The 13,002-nt window shown below is 52.0% G+C and overlaps 3 protein-coding genes across 3 annotated transcripts; 2 read left to right on the forward strand and 1 right to left on the reverse strand.

Moving 5' to 3' along the window:
* Positions 1-192: 192 nt before the first annotated feature.
* J4E83_000509 (uncharacterized protein) lies at positions 193-2,353 on the reverse strand (the record flags this gene model as incomplete). The annotated part of the gene is made up of 10 exons (XM_049327471.1): positions 193-521; positions 571-778; positions 834-855; positions 914-1,201; positions 1,253-1,354; positions 1,404-1,438; positions 1,526-1,622; positions 1,679-1,787; positions 1,835-2,027; positions 2,084-2,353. The coding sequence occupies 10 exons, from the start codon at positions 2,351-2,353 to the stop codon at positions 193-195; spliced, it is 1,653 nt and encodes a 550-aa protein (XP_049193616.1).
* A 1,468-nt stretch (positions 2,354-3,821) lies between these two features.
* J4E83_000510 (uncharacterized protein) lies at positions 3,822-7,424 on the forward strand (the record flags this gene model as incomplete). The annotated part of the gene is made up of 5 exons (XM_049327472.1): positions 3,822-3,900; positions 4,251-4,351; positions 4,399-4,540; positions 4,676-5,202; positions 5,316-7,424. The coding sequence occupies 5 exons, from the start codon at positions 3,822-3,824 to the stop codon at positions 7,422-7,424; spliced, it is 2,958 nt and encodes a 985-aa protein (XP_049193617.1).
* Positions 7,425-8,299: 875 nt separating this feature from the next.
* J4E83_000511 (uncharacterized protein) lies at positions 8,300-12,821 on the forward strand (the record flags this gene model as incomplete). Its single annotated transcript, XM_049327473.1, has 5 exons — positions 8,300-9,069; positions 9,120-9,718; positions 9,769-12,011; positions 12,076-12,261; positions 12,318-12,821. 5 exons carry the CDS (start codon positions 8,300-8,302, stop codon positions 12,819-12,821), a joined length of 4,302 nt encoding a protein of 1,433 aa, XP_049193618.1.
* Between the last annotated feature and the right edge of the window lie 181 nt (positions 12,822-13,002).

Raw genomic sequence — 13,002 nt, forward strand, 5'->3', positions numbered from 1 at the left:
GGTCTTGAACGCGCTCATTTGCCGACTGTCTGGCTATGAACAATGCTTTTTTATTACCAGGCCAGAACAACACTAAACGGTGAGGCGGTAAGAAATCTAAATATGCTCTTCGCAGATGCGCCGATAGTCAAGCGTCCTCCAATGCGTGTACGTCGAGGAACTCCAGACGATGCGCCATCTCGACATGCAATTCTACGCCTGAGCGTCCATGATCTTCCCTGGGTTCATGAGCCAATACGGGTCTAATGCTCCCTTGATGCTTCTCATAACGTTGATGGTGTCGAGACCGAGTTCCTTCCGCAATGATTCTTTCTTGCCCAGCCCGATGCCATGCTCGCCGGTACATGTGCCGTCCATCTCAAGCGCACGGTCGACCATGTCATGAACGCACTTCTCGACAGCTGCCCGCTCTTTGGGATCTTTACTGTTGTACATGATGCTTTCGTGGAAGTTGCCGTCTCCGATATGACCTAGGATACTGGCGAAGAGACCGAGGTCATCCATCTCCTTCTTGGAGATCTCTATTATAAAGTTAGCAACTTGTCAAAACATTGTATTCGCTTAGCGTACCTATGATGTCTGGTAGCCTGGAGATAGGTACGGCGACGTCTGTTGACCAGACTTCGTCGCCCTCGCGACGGAGCGCCAGCATGCTCCATAGAGACTCCTTGCGCGCAGACCATAGCGTCTTCTGTTCCTCAGCGCTGACGGCAAATTCGAAGTCTCCGCTCTTGTGTTTCCTGGAAATGGACTTGACCAGCTCAATGTTTTCCTGTACCTATATGCAGTCAGTTCCACTCTAGGTAATTGCAGGACACGTAGGGCTGACGTACCCCTGCTTTGGTTCCCGAAAATCTGTTTGAGGCTCTTAGCTCGTGCTTTCACATGTCAAATGAATATTCTGGAAACTTACTTGAAGAACATGGTCGGCAATTCTTTCCACTTTTTGGTCGTTGATCCGGCTTTGTTGATTACACCCATCTGCACGTCATCCATTATCTCCATCGCAGCCACCGGCACTCCGGCGCGCAAAACCTTGGAAGCAGCGGCAGCGGCATCTCGTATCGTGGGAAAGGTGACGACTGCGACGCTGGTCTCTTGTGGTACTACTGCGAGTTTCAAAGTGATCTCAGTCACGATACCCAGGGTGCCTTCGGAGCCAACGAAGAGGTTGGTAAGATTGTAACCGGCCGATGACTTCCTGGAAATAGTCAGTCTATCGCACATTCCGACACGGAAACAATTTGCATACCTGGGCCTTCTTCTGGTCTTGATGATCGTGCCATCGGCAAGGACTACAGTCAGATTGATGACCCAATCCTTCATCGTGCCGTATCGCACTGCGTTGGTGCCACTAGGAGGGTCAGCTGTTGGACCACGTCACTGACCATCATAGACCTTACCTGCAGCTCGTACCCACCATACCTCCAATTCGGGCCTGCCACGCCCGTTAGAATGAATTCGGAGTTCCGCATCGGGGTTTCCGAGGGTTGATTGCAAAGTTGTGTAACACATGACAACGTACCGATGGGCCAGGGTCGACTGGGAAAAATAACCCCGAGTCTTTGATCTGATCATTGAGACTCATCCATGGGACAGAAGGCTGAACCACTACGTCCATACTACGCATCACTGTCAGCGTCGCCAGTCTTGCATGCTAAACGTATAATTAACTCACTCATCTTCGTGCAAGGCCAGGATCTGATCCATGAACGAGAAGTCAATGCTCATGCCACCGAATGGAGCCGAGAAGTTGGCTTCCAAACTTGATCCCCCAGAATATGGGACTGCGCACTGTCAACACTCATTCCTGTATGCATCTTTCTGAACGTACTCATCGGTATCTTGTACTTGTAGCAGACCTTGGCGATCGTAGCACATTCTTCAGTCGACTTCGGATACGCCACCGCAACGGGAAGTTGGTCGATGTTGATAGACGACCATTCCGAATATCCGTGTCGGTGCAAATCCTCGTCGTCGGTACTAATGGTGTCTTCCCCAAGAACATCCCTGAGCTCTAAAATCGCCTGTACTGACCTAAGTGTCTGGTGGATGCGAAGGAACATTATGGTTGCAAGCTTACCCTCTCCATCTCGTATTTGTTCGCATATTGGGGCCCTGATGACTTCTTCCATGGCATCTGAATCCTGTGCGGTTCGTCATTGGCACCGTAGAAGTATGTGGTTGTTCCGGTAACTGCAGAAAATAGCAAGACCCTTCCTGAGTTCCAAAATGGCCTTTGAAGTTGCTCGGCTTTGAAGGTCTGCTCGCGTCCAGTGCGTGCTCGAGCGCCACCTCGCTTGAAGATGGGTGAGGTTATTTGCCTCAGTCGCGCCGCTGGCTGGCGGAACATGACGAAATCGACAACGAAGAAGGGAAAATGAAGTTGCAATCAGTTGTTGGGATGCTGGGAAGAGCTATAAGTGGAATCCACTTTCGCTGACTATGGGTCAGGGCGCATTTGGCGAACTAGTATGACAGAAGAGTGGAGGAGAAGATGGTTGCAAGGCTGGCCTACGCATTTTGTGGATCTAGAAGCCGAACGGCAAGCACAGTAAGAGCGGGGAGAGGTTATTTCAGTCTAAACGCAGTTGGCGCGATAGTTCTTTCGGGTATCGCTTTGAGCGTCGTTGGCCAGCGCACAGGTAAAGTCGCAATACACGTCCTAAAAGTCGTGGGATGGACCAGTGATAGCGTGGGAGGCTGACGAGATTCCCGATTTTCTGTATCAAATTTTTCGGCTCACGCATCAAATGAAGTCGTGCATGATCACCTGCAAGGGGCTTGGACACACGCAAGGTAATTGCGGGGAAGACCAGGGCAACGACAAGCAAATGTGTTGGTTCGAGACGCATCGTGGCGACAGGTGACGCTGGATGACATTCCGAGCGAGATGCCGTCGCGTGACGAGGCGTTCGCTAGGGCCCCGAGCGGCTGCAGACAAGGACCGAAGATGTGGATCTGGAACTCTGCGGACGACCATGATACGCTGCTGCCATGTATGTTTTCTTTTCGAGAGCGAGACAAGTGGCAGAAGAGGCGCCTGTCAGGGACAATCTTCTACCTCGATGTCTGATGCCCATGGCTGAGGCTCAAAAACAGAAGCTTGGGAGGCTTGGGGAGAAGCTGAGCGGCAGACTTGCCCTTGGCGATTGGACGACGGTGATACCATTACCTCACGAAACTTGCTCCTCTCGTCTGTGCAGCTCAGATGCTGGCTGACAATCGAGCGAGTGGGGGAACAAGCTGCACATGAGCGTTTGCCGTACCCCACGCGCGATCTTCAGGCGTCTGCTTGTCGGTGAAGCCAGAAAGCCGGAGGAGGCCGGTGGATGCCGCGGTAGCGGCTACAGTTCCAGGCAGACGACTACTCCCATATAGTACTGAAGCGGGATACCGTATACGGCTCCCATGAGCAATGTAATAGAACGCCATTAAGCTCGAGACTGCGAAGGAACTGCCAAAAGCAAAGACGACGCGTAGAGTCTATTACCACCAATGGGAGGTAACGTGTGAGCGGAGAATAGAAAGAGCCCCGCAATGCCTGCGGGCTAGCAATGCTGCGCCCAGCAGCTGTACGATCTATAGATGGCTGACGTCAACAGGCAAACATGTGGAGTGCGAGCAGGAGCAGGGAGTGGAGTGTGAGATGTTGGCGCAGGATGCATGGTCGCGTGCATTGATGCCAATGGGGAAGTCGGCGATCCCGGCGCGTCTTTTCGGCCGTCGCCAGAGGAACGCGACAGCAAACAAGTTCGCGTCACAAGTCCACGCATAACGAACATTCGGCCCAACTCCGAACATAACTCGATCCAGCAGACATGGCGGATATCAGCGCAGATTTGACGTCGGAACTGACAAGGATCATCGAGTGTCCATACCCCCCTTCGCTATCCGTACGTATTTGCCCCTCATCTTCCCCAACATCCAATGCATCCTCATGTCGTGCCACTAGCCAACTCCCGTATTTGAGCACATGACTCGCTGCACGAGCATCCCATCGTTGATGAGATGAGCTGACGCGAGATCCCACAGAACCTATCCGATATTTTGGCGCGCGTCGACGTACCGACTATCCGATCATGCGTCCAAGACCGGTCACCCTGCGCGGTGAGGAAACTAGGCAGAATCGTCCACGATGCACTGTCTCTAAATGCATACACGCTACGTGTGTTGCACCTCTTGTGTAAGCAGTTGATCGGTCTCGGCTTGATAAGAAGAACGCAATCAAACTGACTTCGTGTTCCTAGGTCATGCGCCAGAATTTCGAGATGAGCTACTGGTCCTAGAACCGTCCTTACTCCCTTCTCTGTTGAAGAGGGCAAATTCATCAAAGTCCGAATTCGAACATGTGAGTACGAGAATTGTAAGGTATATCACTTACTAACAATGATATAGCTTGCCGAGCTATGCGTGCTTCTTCTCTCTCGCCCACTGCCCGAGGCAATACCATTACCCGCCGTAGCACAAAACTTCTTTCTTAATGTCTTCGAAAACGCCACACAGCAACCAAACTACGAGACCCTGAAGTCAGTGTACCGTATGCTCAACGGTGCATGTCGTCGACTTTACAGCCTTCTTCCCAGAGATCTGAGGCAGCGGTTCGACACAGAGTTGTGCAATATACTCAGATCCCCGAAAGTCGCCGATTCCTCTTTGCTGTTTTTGTGGGCAGAAGGTATAGTGCTCATCACGGAACATCCCGAGGGGGTCGACGGACTGCAAAATCCGCCTGGTGACGAGGAGCCGACATCCACCGAAAGGCTAAGACAACATTGGGCAACACCTTCAGGCCAAAAGCTGTTCGGCTCGACAAGCTACTTATACAAGACTATTGAGCTCACTTGTTTGAACGTAGTGTGGATTCTTCGAGGCGGAATCAAGGAAAATGAAGCAATCGAAGGCCTACGTATTGCCTCGAGGGCTATGCAATTCATCGGCCAAGACGTGAAGGACAATTGGCCTCAAGTTCAGAAGAAGTATGCCATGCTGTACGAAAAGTGTGCATCCAAAATCCAAAACTCCAGTGCGAGTCTATCCGTCCAATTAGAGGCCCTGTCATTCTTTGGCATACTTTCAGGTTCTCAGAGCTTGCCGCAAGGTATCGTCATACGCTACGAGGCATGCATATTGGAAGCCCCTCGCGTGGCAGAGCCTGAAGGCTTTGCCGAGCTTCTTGCAGTCTCACTGCCGATCTACGCAGTAAGCAATTCATTCTGTAGTACTGGCTGATTCACTAATCAGGGCAGGTGCAGATGCAGGAAAGCACCGTCGCGGCACTCTTATCAGGCATTTTATCAGCATGTGCTTCGCAGCCTGACTCCCGCGAAACTTCCAACTCCATCGACACTATCGATGAGCTGGCCACAGCCGCGATGGCGACTGCTGCTTTACGAACCACTGTGCTGCGCGCACTGTCATCGAGGGCCTTGCAAGAGAAAATCCAGAACCTCATTCGTGCTGGTATGACGAAAGAAGGCCCCGGCTGCTGCACACATGCTGCATTATTCCGTCGGCAATTGATCGCTGCCACAATTGCTTCATTACTTACCATTGTTCTTATGGCGCAACCGGGAGAGTCGACGATACCGCATACCCTCGTGGCTGCGCTTATCAAGAAACAGCGAGACCTTCCCCCCACGCTAGATACTTGCTCACACTCGTCGAAAAGCCCCACTCAGCCTTCAATCTCCCTCTTCCAAGAAGCGAGCACGCAGTACACGGGCCAACATCTCCAGGATTGGCGCAAACGCCTCGAATTGGAGCTACAAAGCCAGAACAAACATCAGCGAGATGCTGTTGTGCGCTCTATGGCACAAATATGCAGTGATCTCGAGACACGCTGCAATACAGTCGAAGAGCCGCTACGTGTGGAGACAGAGAAGTCCGCCAAACTCCAGGAACAAGTCGCTCATCTAAACGAGAAGATCGCCCATCTCAACGAGCAAAACGATTTTCTACACAAGGATAGAGAAGAATCTGTGGAATACGTCGAGGGGTTGGAGAAGGAATTGCAGGATTCCATAGACGAGCAAAAGCGTCTGGAGCAAGAGAAGTCTGACTTGTTGGAAGAAAAGGGCCGGATGTACTCCAAGATACAGGAAGTGGAGACCTCTCTGGAGGTGTCAGAGCGGAACGCGACCGAGACTCTCAAGGCCGCTCACGAAAGTTCTAGCGTAAAGGAGCATGAACTCTGCTCGACGATACGCCAGTACGAGGAGGACAAGCGCGTCCGCGATGAACAGGTTGAGGAGCTGCATGGTACCATTAGCCAGCTGCAAGCATCTCAAATGCAGCACGAGACCGACTATCGCAGCCTCACCGCACAGTTTGAGGAGCAGCAGAAACGCAGCCGTGAAGCAGAGGACACGCTTGAACGGGAGCGAGCGAATACAGCCCGTCAAGCCGAAAAGATCGCACAACTCGAGACGCAAGCGTCAGAATACCAGCAAGATCTGGAAGGTAAGGAAGCGGAACTAGAGGATGCCATTCGACAGCTTCATAGTGCGCGGACTAGTTACCAGGAGTTCAAGGAATCATCGGCTGAAACGATGAGAGAGCTTGCGGTGAAGCACGCCAACGATCTGGAGGCTATCACCATGAAGGCTGAAGAGCGATACGAGACGCTCGAAGCGCGGCTGCTAGATGCCCAGCGCAACGCTCAAGAGGAACGACATGATCACGGAAAGACGCGTAACAATCTTCAGCATCTTCAAGCATCAGTACCACCACTCGAAGCGAGGATTCAAGAGCTCGAGGAGTTTTGCAGAGAGCAAGAAGAAGAACTTGAAGAATTCAGGACGGCTCGCAAAATGATGGCGATGCATCTGTTGCCTGCTAAGCCAGCCTCACGAACTTACAAGGAGATTGCTCAGCCCCAAACGACAAGAGAGCCGCGAACTCACCGACGACGTAAGTCAGCCATCAACACCCAAGAGGATGTTTCAGTCGCCACGGTGAATACCCAAGTATTACCTAGCAGAGCTCTAGGAAACTTTACAAATGCGTCCTTCGCCTCATCAGCCGATTCGAATTCGTCCCAGGGTAACCCAAAGCGTGCCAAACCAAGGCCAGCTTTCAAGGTGCCAACGATGCAAACGCCAAATAACCAGAAGCCCAGCATCGCATCCAAGTCACTCTCACACTCACATCAGCTGTCGCCGACCAAGCGTTCAGCTCTGAGACCAGTCTCGCCGAACCGCCGCCACACGACTGTCGGGTTCACATTGCCCGGCGGCGAGGAAGAAGACGCCGCGACCGAGATTGAGTCAGTGAGGAAACGTAGAGGCAGCCTTCAGGACATCGAGCAAGTCGATTTTGACATCGACGATGATTTCACGACCGGCACACCACTTACCCCGGGCTTTATGTCTGGCACTGGCCGGATTCCGGACGAAGGCGACGAGACTATGACTGAGTTGTGAGTACGAAAGCATGATTTAAGATGGCATTTCGGGAAAGGTAGTATAGCTGCTGTTTGTTTCAAGTCGGGCGTACGAAGGCTTTGCGTATTTGGCACGGGTACTTGCATGCATGGCGCAGGGGGGACTTGATGATTTGAAGATACCCAATAGCGTATCCTTACTTGATGTCGCGAATCTACCTTTACCTGCTGTTAGTTTTACCGCATGGCTAGCGTTCTTCTATTCGCTGGACCTAGGTGTCCTCTCAATCTCTCTATTTGACGTCTTCTTTGCTCTTAGTACCTCACGGCTACCTGCATCTTTCAAGCGTCTCTTAGTCGATCGTCGTCACATCAGCCAACAATTCCCATCTTCTTACTCTGCTCTCCGTTTGCACCTTCCCATCTTAGCACATGCACGCATTCGAGTAAGAGCAGACCCCGCGCCTTCCTTACACGATCAGTCCTCCTCTACTTTCCATCTACCTCCCTGCATCTACAGGCTGCCACACCCATCTCGTTTATCTAGAACTTATTCTCGGCTGCTTCGAGGTTCAGCTTCAGATTCTCAGCCCGACGTTAGCACACAAAACATCAGGCACGCGTGTCGCGACTCGCTCCTGCCGAATCCAGAGCGCCTCTAGACAAACGGCTGTTTGACTGCCCAAATCGAGCAAACAAAATTCTCCATCCTCCATCCTTCCATTCCAATCACCCCACACAGGTACGGCCAGCACATCCAAGCAGAGCCTCTGGTCAGCCGCTTCGGCACCGCTACATTGCCCTTTCCCGAAGCAGCGGTCACCTCCGATTAGCCAGCCGTCCCCGCGCCACCACCGCTACCCTATCGTCATTCCCCAAGGATTGGCGTGAGGGCAAGTACGTCCACAAACAAACATGGACCGCTACCTTCATGACCCAGATCCCATGGGCTCAACTTCTCCTGCTTTCAACACCAGCACCCCCACATCATCACGATCGTACACGCTGAACCGAGAACCAGTTCAGCACAGTGAGCAGAAATCTGAGACCAGCTCCAATAGCGAGAAATCCTTCGGCAGCCGCAACATGTATCGCGGTAATCACCGCGGTGGTCGTGGCGAAAATCGTGGTGGTGGAGGTGGCAATCGCACATACTCTGGCAGTTCCGGTAGCTCTAACGGCCAGTACAACCCCAACCGACCAACTCTCAAGCCCGCTTCGGCATCTCAGTCCTCTCAAGCTCCACGCTCTCTCACGACAACTATGGAGCAGGTCCCAGCCCGCGTAGACCCACCAGTTACCCCGGTCAAACAGCTCTCCTCTTTCGACTTGAACGGCAACAACATCAACGAGACCTACATCGCGAGAGCTAGTACCACTCCAACACCATCTCCGGCAAGATCACCAATCATAAGCCCACCACGACAGGCTACTCAAGCGTCTCCTCGATATGGAGGTAATCGTCCGCGCTACCACTCAGCTGGTCAGCCTAGTTCACAGAGGTCACTCTTGAGGAATGAAGCCCAGAATTGGGCCCATCGCCAGGAGGTTAAGATCAAGTTGTCAGGTATACCCAAGAGCTACTGGACGAAAGACGTATACGACGCATTGTCGTCGTTTGGTTCTCTCTTCAGGATTGAGATGGTCACTGGCACCCGAGACAACTCTGCTTTCGTGGTATTTCGGTGAGTATTGCTTCCGTCCACACTTTATCATTCTAACCTCATTCTTATAGACCTCCCCCCGTCCATGCCTTTCCGCATCGGAACCTACGAATGGGCGGTGCTCTCCTAGGAATTGAGACTCTCTCTCCACAAGTCAGGACCGTTCCGAGCCCGGCCAATCCCGCAAAAGAATACTATGAATTCAACGTCCTACCTGTACAAGGGCTCGACTTCGGCGTCAACGTAGGGGACAAGACCATGATTTCCATGCATACTTTGCGTTCACCGGGTAGTATCTACATGACGCTAAACTTGATTCGCAAAGAGCTTGACATTCAGTTCTCGGTCGATGTCGATAACGAGATGCACAAGGTTCGCTTTGCTTTGCCAATTGCCCTGCTCTCCCACATATACAAGGTCACCGACACAACCACTGATCAGCCAGCTTTGATCATCCCGTTTAACTCACCGCCGCAATTTTACATGCAGCGACGTGAGGGTGAGAACATGGAGGACGGGAGGAAGTTCTATACATTTTCTAGAAAAGAGAAGGCGTGGTATGACTGGAGCACCTGGTTCCGAGCGACCGATATCATCAACAACACTGTCAAGAGCAAGCTCCAAGGCTCACCGTTGATGAACCATAAGGATACCGCTATCATTGACATTGGTAAGTCGCACACACGCTTTCATCACGGTTCACTCAGCTAACTAATTCAGGCCGATGGACGAGTTATCGCATGATCTTCGACGCGACAGTGATGACTGGGCCCAAGTTCAAGGACTTCAGCGATGCTCTGGCCGACCATGGCGTCGCCATTGAGGACCTGAACGAGTATACGATCCAAGACATGGCCCCATCGCCTCTATGGTCACTTCTACAGGAAGAGATTTCTGGCACACATCCACATCTTGAGTCGACACCCTCAAAGGGCTCGGTATTCGAAGATCTCTTCGCTGGCCAGTTTCATCTGAGCTTTCCCGTCCGGTACCAACTCGAGGCGTGTCTATCGAACGGCTATTTGAAGGAACACAACATCACGAGCGACTTCTTGGAGAAGCTCACAGCGATGGAACCTCGCCGTGCCGTCTACATCCTGGAGAAAGTCGTCGACAAACAGCATGTTTACTACGATCCAATGAACATATTCGGCATTCGGGTTAAGGACCTTGCGAAGAAAGTCCCTAGCTACTGCACCCTTCAGCGATCGGTGGTAATCACCCCAACCATGATGCATGTATCATCTCCTAACATGGAGACCTCGAACCGCATCATCCGCAAGCATGCTGCTGATAGCGATCGTTTCATCCGAGTCAAGTTCTCCGACGAGAAGACAGAAGGTCAACTGCGCAATATGCCCAACGGAAGGGCTGAAGCTGCATTCGACAGGGTACGCCGAGCTATGAAGTATGGCATCGTCGTTGCCGGAAGATACTATGAGTTCCTAGCGTTCGGAAACTCACAGTTCCGCGAACACGGAGCATACTTCTACGCGCCTACTTCTTCCAAGTCCGCCGACGACATCCGCATCTCACTGGGCAACTTCGACCACATCAAGACCGTCGCCAAATTCGGTGCCCGTCTCGGTCAATGCTTCTCAACCACTCGCGCAATGCGGGATAACGTTAAAGTTATAACGATTCCCGACATTACACGTAACGACTATACATTCACAGACGGTGTTGGTAAGATCTCACAATTCCTAGCCCAGATGGCTGCCCAGGAACTTGGGCTTGCGCGCGCCTTCGATGACCCCCCGTCTTTATTCCAGTTTCGCCTTGGCGGCTGCAAGGGTGTGCTTGCCCTGGATCCAAAGATCACTGGTCCTGAGGTTCATATAAGACCCAGCCAGATGAAATTCGTGGCACCCTACACTGGCCTGGAGATTATACGATCTTCTTCGCTTGCGACACCATTCTTCAACCGTCAAATCATCGTGGTCTTGTCGTACCTTGGCGTACCTGATTCCGTGGTGATCAAGAAACAACAGGAAATGATCAACGATTATGAAACCGCAATGGTAGACGACGGCGTTGCCTTGCAGAAGCTCCGAAAGCACATCGACATGAACCAGACCACGTTGACGATCGCAGGGATGGTCCTCGATGGCTTCATGAAGTCTCAAGATCCATTTGTCATGTCACTCCTCAAGCTATGGAGGGCTTGCACTATCAAGAACCTCAAGGAGAAGGCTCGGATAGCCATCGATGACGGCGCATTCGTGCTTGGCTGCGTTGACGAAACAGCAACACTGCGAGGCCATATGAACGACCTCCAGCTTGATGCTACGAATGAAGAAAAGCTTGCAACTCTCCCCGAGATCTTCCTGCAAGTCGATGATACGAGCAGGAAAGGACACTACAAAATCGTCCAAGGAGTGTGTGTCCTGGCACGAAACCCATCACTTCACCCGGGAGACCTTCGAGTCGTTCGCGCAGTAGACGTGCCAGGATTACACCATCTTAAGAACGTTGTAGTACTGCCACAGAACGGAGATAGAGACCTCGCCAATATGTGCTCTGGCGGTGACCTTGATGGGGACGACTATATGGTGTTGTGGGATCCAGATCTGATACCCGAAACCATCAACTTGCCTGCCATGGACTTTACAGCCGAAAAGCCGGTTGAGACCGACGATCCGATTACTGCCGCGCACATTGGCGAGTTCTTCGTCAATTACATGAAGAATGATACTCTTGGCCAAATTGCACATGCCCATCTGGCCCACGCGGATCTACAAGCCGATGGCATCAACGATGACAAGTGCCTCGCTTTGGCGGAGTTACATTCTAAAGCCGTCGACTTTCCCAAGAGCGGTTTGCCCGCCGAGATGGCGCGGGAACTGAGACCGCATAAGTACCCACATTTCATGGAGAAGAAGCACCTTCCAGAAAACAAGATCTATCATTCAAGAAAGGTCCTCGGCATCCTTTACGACCAAGTGCAGCTGGCGGACTTCAAGGTAAGTCATGGCCGTACGAATTGCATGTGAGACATACGCTGACTTCTCATCTTCATCTCTGTAGCCTCAGTGGGAAAACCAATTCGATAAGCGGGTCCTGGAGGCCTTTGAGCTCGGCGATGAGACTCTAGCCAAAGCCGCGGGACTCAAGGCGTCGTACGATGAATCTTTGCGGCGACTGATGGCCAAGCATGGAATCCAGACAGAATTCGAGGCCTGGTCTGTCTTTGTGCTAGTACATAATCATGAGGTAAGTTCTGACTGTACGAGATGCATGAGAGACATACTGACAATGCACCCTTTCAGAGCCGCGATTACAAGTTCGCAGAAGAATTTGGAAGGACTATCGGTGCCTTCAAGTCTCAATACCGAGATGAATGCCGAGCTGCAGCAGAAGACAACCTCGAGAAGTTTGTCGCCGCGATGTATATGGTGACTGCGAAAGAGATGGAGAGTGCATTGGTCGAATGCCGCACGAAGAAGACAGTCGGTGGTAAGGAAGCTCCGGTGCGACTGATGGAACCGGAGCATATGCCCTTGATCTCATTCCCATGGCTCTTCCCAAACGAATTGGGGAAGATTGCGACCGGCGGCTCGACCACCCGACAGCTAGACGTTCAGCAAAACATCCCAACCCGACCCAAGAAGCACCCCGGATCATCCACGCTGGCAGAAGTCGATACAGAAATTGGTGTTGTTGAAACTGAAGCAGGTATCACGCGCTACGGGGAGTTGCTTGACCTGGACTTTAGCCTGTGGGGAAGGACGGAGTGGCAGAGGAGGCATGAGGATGATAAGGAGTACGAGTAGGAAGCTTTCAGGAAAAGTTGAGCTTGAAGACTACAATGGTAGTTTTGATGGCAAAGCAACATTAACAGCGGACCGAGGAGGATACGGCGTGTGCAGAAAAGTTTGGCGGGTATTTCTGACTGGAGGCGTTTATGTCTGACCTTACGATGGACTGGGTGGCTTATGGGGTTCGTGTTATGTG

Source organism: Alternaria metachromatica (assembly GCF_023757995.1).
Source record: "Alternaria metachromatica strain BMP 0045 chromosome Unknown scaffold_1, whole genome shotgun sequence".
In the NCBI taxonomy this organism is placed as follows: domain Eukaryota; kingdom Fungi; phylum Ascomycota; class Dothideomycetes; order Pleosporales; family Pleosporaceae; genus Alternaria; species Alternaria metachromatica.